This window comes from Protopterus annectens, chromosome 6.part0 (assembly GCF_019279795.1).
Source record: "Protopterus annectens isolate FY-2018-M chromosome 6.part0, PAN1.0, whole genome shotgun sequence".
Taxonomy (NCBI): domain Eukaryota; kingdom Metazoa; phylum Chordata; order Ceratodontiformes; family Protopteridae; genus Protopterus; species Protopterus annectens.
In genome coordinates, this window is record NC_056737.1 from 319038390 (window position 1) to 319050435 (window position 12046).

The 12046-nt window shown below is 38.6% G+C and overlaps 1 protein-coding gene across 1 annotated transcript in view; it reads left to right on the forward strand.

Moving 5' to 3' along the window:
- The window catches only part of GANC (glucosidase alpha, neutral C), a 981067-nt gene that overhangs the window by 239725 nt on the left and 729296 nt on the right, over positions 1–12046 (forward strand). Inside the window, exon 8 of the mRNA XM_044074070.1 lies at positions 5721–5817. Within this exon, the coding sequence (XP_043930005.1) occupies positions 5721–5817 (97 nt within the window). The remainder of the gene's footprint in view (positions 1–5720; positions 5818–12046) is intronic.

Here is a 12046-nt window from a genome sequence, read left to right on the forward strand (position 1 = left end):
ACGTCTCAAGTCATTCACTCCAACATGGACAATGACAGATTCATATTTGTACTTGTGGAGTGACTTGAGTGCATGCGTTATGTGGCGGATCCTGGCACCTGACAGGCAGCTGACTGTAACTTTCTCCTTGTTCAGCCTGGTGAGTGGGACATCAGTGTGCCTGACTATAGAGTCACCTATGACTAAAGTGTTGGGTACGTTGTCTTGCCTTAGGGGCTGTTGTTGGGTGCACACTGATGTTGTGAGCTGTGCGTCACTTTAGTTGTGACTGGTGTTTGTTTGCGTTTCAGCTTTGGAGGTCCTTGTTGTTTGGGCAGGTTAATGTTAAGGGCCCCCGCATATGTGGGTTTATTGTTGCTATGTGTGGGTATTGATGGTGGTGTGGGTTTTGAAGGGCTCTGTGTGTTGCTTGAGGTGTAGTACAGGTGTTAACCTTTTCCTCTTGACTGTCTAGCACAATCTTGACTGGAGAGAGCTTTGCTTCCAGTTTGGCTATGTAAGTGCATCTTTCACAGGTTGTAGTGTTAGGTGATAGGAGGAGAGGGTTGTCTGTGTACATGAGGCAGTTGCTTCATTGCCCAAGTATGCCCAGATTCACCAGGTGGACAGGAGAAATCACTGGAAGCTGACCCTTGGACATGCCTGTTTAGTTGCTTTTTTTTTTAAAGTACAAGAGCTGTTTTCCTTTACCTTTGCAGGGTAATTTGCAATTTTAGGCTGTGCCTTTGATTAATTTCTCCTTATTAACAAGGCGAGTTGAGTGCTTGTATCAGTTTAGGGCTTCCTAGTGCTTTCCAGCAGGTTCTAGAGCAAGTGCTAGTCACAGTGGTTCAGATTTTAGTGCTCCTACTGAGAAACCAGCTAGTTCTAAGGGAAAATTTGAAGAGCAGACTTTCTGGCACCTGGAATAGTTTACCTGTAGCCCTGCGGTGCTGCACAATGCGAAAAATGCGCAAACACACACATTTTTGAGGCCAGAAAGTTGAAAGGGATAGAAATCAGCCCAAAATGGCTAATAAAATTACCATTTCTGAACTGGAAACCACTCCTCTAGTGTTAGATAGGCAGTACAATGCTCACCACTCCCACTGGTAAGCAATAGGTATTCCCTCTACCACAGCAAGGTCTGGATAGCTCTGAACACAGGAAATAAAGTCCTGAAACCAGCAAAGCCTGGGATCTGGACTGTATTGGCTAGGAAAGGTGGGAAACAGGCAAACAAGGTAGCAGTTTTTTTTTTGGTTAAAACAGGCTAAACAATGCAATAATACAGTAAATAAACACAGAAAACGCAACGCACATGAGTGAGTAGCGCTAAACAGTAAATGCAATTAACACTCTACAAAATTAGCAATTTAAAACTTTTTAAATGAAGCAAGGCAAGTGCACAACTGAAAAACAATTTAACAGGCATTAATACAGTAGAATAAGTAGCTAGTCTACATATTCAGAAAAGTCTGTATATACAGAAAAGCAGCTAAAACATGCAAACAGTTCAGATGCAGTGCAACCTAGAGCACTTGAGTTGTAGGAATATTAAGGCAATATCTTTAATGACTGATCTAGTTAAAAACTACATCGCACCATGCTGACGCATTAAGAGTTCTGTATGTACATACTTCACTGATGCATATAACTCTTTATGTGCCTTTTTACATTATTGGTATATATAATTCCATACCTTTAATCTGTATTCATTTATATTAGTTGCATACATTGTACATTCCAACATTTCTTATATAGTGCACTTGTTTGTAGCTAATTTGTATGTATTCTTATATCTTTCTTTATTGCCTTGCCTTTTGGCCTGGGTAATGGCTGAAAAGGGTTTTGTACCAGCCCATCTTCTTGGTTAACAAACACAAATAAATATGTGTGTGTGTGTGTGTGTGTGTGTGTGTGTGTGTGTGTGTGTGTGTGTGTGTGTGTGTGTGTGTATGTATGGATCCTGCAGTATGATCATCGGAGGACCATTTGATAAGTAATCAGAATGTTTTGGTTGATAAATGGCTGCATTAGCAGAATGTATCGGAAAGATGTAACAGTAGGGAGTTTGAGGTTTCTCCCATTACTCATGTAGAGTTTCCAGGGAGGCACCCCCCCCCCCAACCACACACTTAGAAACACAGATTTTTAATGATTGTAGGTGTTTTGGTGCGTCATATGTCCAAAGCAACTGACAGAACAGGTGTCAATTACAAATTCATTTTTTTGTCATATGATCATATACGTATAAATTCTTAAATATATACAAAGTTTGTGTGTTAATTTCATAGATGTGAACAAAGTGAAGTGAATCAAAACCTTATGACTAAGCTTTAATATACACACATAAGGAATTCTCTTTTTTGTATTCTTGTATGTAGTACAGTAAACATGTCATCATGCATGTAGCAGACACGTCTTTAGGTCCTGTTTCCTCACCACATGTGGATTATTTCATATTAGAGTCATTTAGGCTTTTATAGGACGAAGGTTGGAAGGGTGTGGTAGGGGACAGGCTTCAGTGTGAGTTTCATTGACGTGTCATTGCCACTGCACTAATGAGAAATCACTGGGAAGTTTTCTTTATGCTTAGAACCACTCCTGAATTTACATGTGCTATTCTGTTTGAATTCCAAAGTAAACAGTGACATGTCAGTTGTGCCTGAGTGTAATTTCCCATTTTATTAACTATGTCATGCATCATTTTGTTTCACAGAAGCAAAAAACTTTGGTAAGGGATTCTCTGCTATGTTGGGTGTTATTTTGCATGGTATGCCTGAGAGGCTTATTAACCCCACACTGTCGCTTACAGTAATCACACCGAGGCAGATCAATGTACAAATATTAATGGTTTGCAGTCCCTTTTTATTTGGTGGGATGTAGGTTCAGTAGGTGGCTAAGTGATGAAGTTAAGAGTGTTCAGGGTTTTAACATGGGAACTCTTAGCCATCTGAAGTCACTGATGTAATTGATGCAACAATTTATGTTAACGGTTGATTTCTGGCATTTTGTTTTTTCTGACAGGTGGCATCTGTAGTAGGAGAAAGCATGACTTCTGGCACTTGAATATTTACAGTCTATCTCCTGATTATATAAATATACATTTTTATTGCATTTTTATACATTGTTTATAGCTTACAGATAGTCCTTAATCAGCAACATCTTACTAAAGCTGAGTTGCTCCCATATTCAGTATGTATGTGTATATCTATATGTATGCGTAAGTATCGCTATGTATATATATATATATATATATATATATATATGTATATATATATATATATATATATGTGTATACTATAGATATCTGTGTACTTGTGTGTGCACACATATAAATGTGTGTGTGTGTGTGTATATATATATATATATATATATATATATCTGTGTGTGTGTGTGTGTGTGTGTGTGTATGTATATAAACGGGTTCACTTCAATTCACTGAACTTTCAGTTCACTGACTTTCATTTCACTGACACCATTTCACTGAAATTCATTTCACTGAAACTTCATTTCACTGAAAGTTCATTTCACTGACAACTATTATTAGCAATAAAATGGAATATTCACCCTTCCCCACTGTAGTGCGACCCTGGAGTTAGAATATATAGTTAAGGGGGGTGTGGGGGCGCAGCCCCCCACTTACTTTTCTTTTACTAAGCAATATTATATCAAAACGTAAGAATATCATATGAAATGAAGTGGGGGGCTGTGCCCCCCACACCCCCCGATGTGGGGGGCTCTGCCCCCCACACACCCGTAACTATATATTCTAACTCCAGGGTCGCACTACAGTGGGGAAGGGGGCATATTCCATTTACTTTGTAATAATACTTGTCAGTGAAATGAACTTTCAGTGAAATTAAGTTTCAGTGAAATGAATTTCAGTGAAATGGTGTCAGTGAAATGAAAGTCAGTGAATTGAAAGTTCAGTGAATTGAAGTGAACCCATATAAACATATATATATATATATATATATATATATATATATATATATATATATATATATATATATATATATATATATATATATATAGTACATGTATATATATATATATATATATATATATATATATATATATAAAATGTATGTGTACATATATGGGTACGGTTGTCTTAGTTAAGAGTTCTGTTTGTCATACCAGAAGTTGTCATCACATTTGACAGAGGCACATTTTGTTATACTTTGCTGTGTTTATTTGCACTGTTTAAGATGAGAATGGGTTAGTCTTTGGTGGTGTGCGTTGGTATGCTTCTGAAAGAAGTGGAGGTTTATATGTGTGTTTAGTGAAAAGTTTGTGTCTGTCAGAAATGTAGTGTTGAAGTGTTAATGTCTGAATACATGTACGTGTGCCGTCAAGTGACTGCAGGCTATGGAAAATAGTGTGAGATCAGAGGACAGTGTGAGATCAGAAGACACTGGGGTTAAAGAAGTTGTTTGCTTTTCCTCACTGCTGTCTGATCTTGGAGCTGCTATAAGTTTGCAGAGTTGAGACTGAGGTGTATAGCCCCCCCGGAAACATTTACTTTGCTCATCTCTAGATTTATTTATTTTTTCGTTGAATGGTGTAGTCAGCCAGTTTTTTACAGTGCTTTTTATGTCAACTGAAAGAGCTATTGACTAATATGACTAGTGCTTATGTATGTATGCGTGTGTGTGTATACACAAATCTCAAGAGTGAACAGTAAATATTGACTGCATCAAATGGTGAGCATACAGAACAGTGACCTTTAGAACAGTGAATACAAAGCAATTCTTTTACAGAATGCGAAAGTGCAAAAAAATTGTGTTTTTTAGGGAGAGGAACCCCCTGCATCACCTAAGACTTAAGTATACCAACTCATTAGTCGCCTCATCTCCATCTAGAGAAAAATCTCCCAGAAGTCGAGCACTACTACCAGTGTGGTTTTCACTGTGCAGTGGCAGTGATTCCATAAAGCTAAATCCAAAAAAAAAAAAACGAAAGCAAAACTGTAAAACTGCATATAACACAGCCATCAAGAAACCCAATATAATCTGTCCATGAATAGCATATGCAAAGTAAAACCCAGTGTAAAAGTATTCAGTAGTTCGCATTCTGTTTTTTATTATTGCCGATCGTACATACTGAAATTCACACTTCTATGAACTCGCTAAAAGACGAGTACTGAAAAGCCATTCGGCCTTCTCTGTATTTTGAGTAAATGCATACACCTGTACTCACACTCATGTGTATATGTATCAATCCATCCATCCACAATCCCCTTTTCCATTTTTGCACAACATTCACATTGCTAGGTTATATATATTTATTTCTGTGTGAGTAAGCATGTGTGCATATGTGTATGATTGCAGGGTCCCTGTCTTGATTGTGCTGTGGGTGCACCAATCTGCAGAACTGTTAGAGACTTTGCTGTGTTTATCAGCATGTTAGATTTGCATTCATTATAATTTTGTAAAGCCTTTTTCAATACTTTCAATCCCTTTGGATACCATGAATTATAGATTGCCAGTTATGCATTTGACATACATTGGTCATTCCTTGCTGTTTCTTTAAGCTTGTTTTAATTTTTCAGGCTTCACTACTGTAGGAAAGCAAACTAATTTTTACTTTGTGTTGGCAAGAATTGTAAGGTTATCCATAAATGCCAAACACTTAATGAAGTCCACATACTGGTCCGACATTGTGTTACCTTCTTCTTTTTAGTAAATATTCTGTGGTCCGTTTGTAATTTGTTCTTTGTTTCATATATCTAGGCCCGACCTCTGTTGGCTTGGATTTTTCTTTGCATGGTTATGAACACGTTTATGGAATACCACAGCATGCAGAAACATTTCAGCTCAAACCTACTGAGTAAGTTAGATATTTTGTTTCTCTCTACTTATTCTTGTTACAGTTTCATTACTCAGTGTATTACCTCTAAAGTCATATTTGTTACACATCAAGGTAAAACACGACTGCTGTATTTTGTGTAGTCAAGCAACAGTACTGTTATTTTTTTTGTTGTTTGCTCACATATGTGCCAGTCATCAAGCCTCCCCAATCAGACTTAAGATCATCTTTCAAGGTTGTCATTCAGGCAGCTGTGAGGCTTGTATTTGTCCTCATCAGTATCCTAGCAATGAGGGCATTTTTGTCTTTTTAACCTAACACTCTGTGTTTGTGACCCGCATCATCATGGAAGTCACTCTGCCTTTCTATGCCAGTGTATGCTCCTTGCAGTTGATGAAGGTTATCGCCGTTTGGAACTACACAAATGTCCCTAGGTTGTGGGCCTGCCTCTTTCCTCAGAAGGACTGCTACAGCCCGTGTCTGGCTCTTTGCCCCAGAGTAACCATGCCAGTCCACCCTGCTACCTCTGTCAAGCACTTGAGCCACTAGTTGAATTCTGGTTGCTTGGGCTGTACTCAGGACATTATTTCTTTATGCCATTGGGCTGGCTAAAAGTAACATTATTTGATCAAAAGTCAGTTTGCCATTTGGAACAGAGCCAGGCTTAAGCTTTGTGGTAAAGTTTTGTAGAGAAATGCAAAATACGTTCTGAAAGGCTGCTGGAGAAAATTAACAATAACCTATGCTTGTGCTCATATGTGTATTAGTTCTAGTTATCCAAGCAGCAAAAGGGCACAGAAGATTCGTCCTAATGCAGATGACTTTAGGTGTATCTTGTTTGGATGCAGAAAGAATGAAATTTATAATTTTTATCATGCCTTATATATTCTAAAGGAAGTATGCATGTTCAGGCCTAGCTAGGTTTCCCCTCCCATGGGATGCATTTCTTGTGGGAACTTTACTTTCTGTAGACATGTCTTTAAAACACATTTTTTTTGCATCTGTTAATACTTGAAATACTTTTGAAATTTGTCACGTTATTACTTGTAGCACTGCCTGGGTGGTGTACATGGTTATTTGTACATGCAGCATGTTCTTGTGCAGGTCAAACCTCCCGCATGTGAAAACAACACTTCTCTTTACTTTGAAGTGATTTGAAATGCAAGAAAGAATGCAGGGGGCTATTTAAACATACCAGTATAGACACTTCTGCCCAGTTTTTATTTGTAGGTATGTGGCAGGTTGACAGTTCTTATGGACTGTAGTCCAGTGTGGCAAAAAGGTTTAAACACCTTTATTAAATTATTACTTAAGACATTCGCAAACATACATTAATAGAAAGTAAAACAAATCATATTAACATTTTCCATTTACATACAGCATACATCGTGTTTTTTTATAACTATCATTAGTCCAACATTAGATAAATTGCTTAGTTTCTGCCTTCTCTTAAATCTCAGTTCTCCTGTTGAACATTATTATTCTGCATATATCTTTCCCACAATTTCCATTCATTTTATGTAATTTGTTACTTCCTTTTTCGAAAGATCTCTCTTCCAGTTCTTTTATTTCTTTTACAATATAATTTCTATTTTCTAGTAATTGTGTTTTTGGCAACCAAAAGAATTAAACTTAATAAGGCCTTACTATGTCTGGGCAATTCAAATCTGTGTAGCAGCTCAAAATAATCATTTCCTTAGGTACAGTCATTTGCTCACCCAATATTTCTGACAGAAGTTCTCTGTAGGGAATGTTTGAAGTCTGCCAGCTCATTATACTCCCAAAACATATGTTCCCATTTACCTCTTTCTTCCCGAACACACTTCCAACATTTACTGCCTGCCTGAGGAAAAAATCTTTGAAGTCTGCTTGGGGTATAAAAATACTTAAGCAAGCACTTCCAAGCAAAACTTCTAAACCTTCTAGATTTTGTTGCATACTTGAGAGCAATACATATGTCCCCCTACTGTTCCTTGTAAATTGCTTTTTCAGTCTCTCTTCCCAATCTTTGACTTACTCTTATAGTTGTCATGGAGGACTGTATATGCTCTACTAATTATCCATTTTTAACAGCAGCTTCAGTTGTAGATTCAACTAAAAACTCTAACAGAGCAGGTCTTTAACTTACAATTCCTCTGTCTGTTTTCATTTGCATATACTCTGATATCAATCCCTAGTAGGGAAGGCAAGCTGTAGCTTGCAACCCAAATGTCTTCTTGGCCTTATTCCACTCTTTTACCTTTCCCCCAGTAGTTATTTGATCCCAATACGTTGGTTCCTTTGTCATTTATCTCCAGTAAATTCCAGCATTCTCTTGCCTATTTTTTGTAACCTGCTTGCAGTCATCCCTGCTGGCAAAATCTCTTTTCTCCATTCTCTTGTTGGCTTAGTTTTTAAAGTACTTTATGAATATATTATTTGTTCTCGTTTTAATTTCTCCACGTCTTTTGGGTTTCTAATACCATGACAGGAATGGACCCCATTCCTAAGTCAAAGTATGATTAAAGTTCATGAAATTAGTATTGTTTCAATCTTGGATGTTAGCCAGAAGTGCTCTTCGCAGCACCAGCAGTGTGCCCAGTAGTGACTCCTTCTGCAGTTCGTATGGAGTTACATGTATCAGTAACATATCTAAGTATGATTGTAAATTATTTTTTACAAGACCCATAGCTATTACTACTGTTGGAACTGTCTGGGTATCCTTTTTCCACATTGCCTTGTTTTTGCCTGCAAATCCTGGAGTTTTATGACTTTGTGTCTCTCTGTACAGAAGACACTGTAGTCAGTGGGTGTAGAAATTTCAATGATCAATGCTACTTTTGTCTTCTTTTCATGGACTACTATATCTGGTTTTCTCGTATCTGTTTTTTTAACTGTTGGTAATGGGTGATCCCATATGATTAAACTTCATCATTTTATGTAATGCTTTGTGGCTCATGCTTCCAGTATTTTTCATCTACTTCAAAATTATAAATCCACAGTGCAGCAATCTTGCCACATTATTATGGCTTTCAGTATACAGTCCTTCTGCCATTAATGTATCACAACCAGCAACAAGATATGAGGCTGTTTCCATTTCTGTTTTGCAAAACCTGCATTTATCTGTTTCTCCTACGTGTTCAATGGACTTTGTAAACCAGCGTGTACATAGTCCACTATCTTGGCTCATCAATATTAACCTTTTCTATACTTACAACTGTATTTATGCATTTTCCACATTTCTTGTCTTCTCATGTGATCCTTCATCTTATACTCTTCCTTTTGTTTTTTGGCACATTCAGTTGCTGCTTGATGGTTTGATTTCCATTCCCGCTTGACACCAAAATGCTTCTGCTAAACTAAGCAGGGAAGTCATCTTAAACATATTCTCCTCATGTTTCAAAACTTTCTCTATGTTTGGGTCTTGTGAGGTCAGCAGAAATGTATGCAGTGTCACTATTACAGATCTGTGTAAGTAATCAATTTCGAGGAGGCCCATACCTCCTTCAGAATGGGGATGTATATATATACTCTTAGTATACACACTGATTTTTATAAATCATTTGATGAGCATGAAGCATCCTTCTTGTTTTCCTGTCCAAGCGATCCAACACCTTTTGGGGCCAGACAGTCATTCCAAAACTGTAAGTTAAGACAGGAAAAGGAAATTGATTTATAGCTTAGACTTTGTTCCTAGATGTCAGTGCTGTTTTCAGTATTAATTTAAGTCTTCTAAAATATTCCTTACTAACTTTTATTCACATTTGTTCATGTTTTATTGTTGATCCTTAAATTCCCAAATATTTATATATTCCCACATGGTCAAGATCTTTCATATCACATTCCTGTCCCAAACTGAAGCTTTCTTGGTGCTGCAGCTTTCCTGCTTTAAAGGTTGCTTTTTGCACATTTATTAAGACCAAATGACATTCTTACATCATCTGAAAAAGTTTTGACCACTTGCAGTTGTACTTTAATTTTCTCGTGATGAACTATGCAGTTTTAAATCATCTACAAAAAGAAGATGAGAAGACTTTACACTTGTTTTTTTGGGAGCCAAATTGTAGCCATGACCTAATCTGTTAGGTAGACAGGTTAATGGGTTAGGGGCAAGAGAAAGAGTGGCAGTGACAGAGAGTCACCCTGGACTATCCCTCTTTGAATTTTTATCCCTGGAATAATAATTTGTCCTTTATCACGGCTTAACTGCAAAGTGGTTTGCCACTGTTTCATGGTCTCTGTAATGTAATCCGTCAGTGTAGGGTGTGTCTTACACATTTTTAAGCACTCTTTTATCCATGAATGTGGGATACTGTCAGATGCTTTTTTGTAGTCTGTCCATGCTATACTTACACTCTTCCCCCTTTTTTCAGTTCGCCATTATGACTTTATTTAACGACAAATGACCCTTTCTTCCACATTGCTTTCTTTTATTACCCTTTTGTTCTTTTGCCATGATTGAGTTTTCTTCTAAGTGACTGTAAACTGTCGGCATCAATTCCAGTGTATAGTTTATATGTCATCGGAAGGCAAGTCACTGGTCTATAGTTTGTAGGATAGCTTGCAAGTTCACTCTTAAGTAGGAGTATTGTTTTTCTTGTTGTTTACCAAGCTGGTATTTGTTCAGAGTGAGTATATAAATACATGTTATGTAGTCCAATCTCGCCTACATTCTTACTCATGGGTTCATTCGGCTCCGACTCGGCCAATTTTTTTACTAGCTCGAAGTCTTTCATTGGCTGGGCCAAGCAGGTATCCTATGCTGCACTGCTCCATAACCCCAGATCTCGTTTGCCGCACTTGTAGCTAGGACGTGGTCTCGCTTGGCTGTGGCTAAGTTCCTTTACTTTTTCAATTTCTCTAGAGAAATTTGCCGATTTCAACCCAAAAGCTATTTTAATAGCTATTTTGCATATTGTGGATTATATTTTTTGTGTGTTTCTTATCTGTATTTGGCATCCCTATTTTCCGGTGGGCTTGGCCTGTTTGAGTTAGAGGACCTAGTCCTCCTTTTCTGTGTGTTGTAGTTACTTAAGTTGTTTGTTGCTAAACTAGCCAGCTCTTGGTCGTTTTTTTCTTGTTTGGTTTGTGTGTGTGCTTTTGAGAACCGTTTCACTTAGAGGTTCTTGGTTGTGGTAGTGACTACTGTTTTCCCGCCTGCTGTGTTTTTTCTAGTCGGATCATTCAAAATGTCTAAAGAGCAGAAGGAGCATAAACCTTCCGGTTTCAAAAAATGTGCCAAGTGTGGTTACAAGATGTCCATCACAGATGGACATTCTGTATGTGTTTATTGCTTAGGTGCAATTCATCTACAAGAGTCTTGCAGCTTCTGTCACGCCTTCAGTCCAAGGGTGCTTCAGGAGAGAAAAAATAAATTGATATTGAAGGGTCTCTTGAAACCTTCGTTTGAGGAGTCTTTGGACTCGGCCTCTGGTTCCCAGGCCAAGCCTAAGGCTTCGAAAGCAAAGAAAAGATCTCCGGCTCCCTCTGTTTCTTCGGAGCCGCCAGAGAAACTTTCAAAACTTGACTCTGCCACCTCGGCTCCTATGTCCTCGGGGCCGCAGGAGGTATCTGTGGTGCAGGAATTGGCTTCGGCTCCTATTTTACTGGAACCAATTTGGAGCCGATCTCCCAGTGTTAGGCATGGTTCTCCTGACAGGAGATCCCATTCTCCATCCCTGTCCTCCAAATCCTCCAGGCTTTCTGATTTGGATGTTGATAGGGTGGTGCAGAGGCTCCTGCAGTCGCCGGTGTTGGCTAAATTATTTTCGGCTCAGACCCAGTCGGCTCCGGAGCCTGTCCCGTTGGTTGTGTCGATGGTTCCTCCTCCGAGCGCTTCCTTGTCTTCGGAGCCAGAGTGCTCCGCTCCAACTGATGTTCTTGCGCTTGCGTTTTATTCAAGACTGTTCCTTGTTCCAAGAAAAGAAACTCAATGGAGACCAATACTGGACTTGTCCGCTTTAAACACTTTTCTCATAGTACCAAAGTTCAAAATGCTGACTCTACAGCAACTCCTTCCCATGCTGGGCAAGGGGTCTTGGCTGATTACTCTGGACCTCAAGGAGGCATACCTGCATGTCCCTATCAGACACAGCTGCAGAAGATACCTCAGATTTCTTGCAGGGCCAGAGCATTATCAATTCTCAGCATTGCCATTTGGCTTATCTACTGCGCCCAGAGTATTCACGAAATGCCTGGCATCAGTAATTGCTCATTGCAAGCTCCAGGGATTCAAATCTACCCGTACCTGGACGATTGCCTCATACAAGCG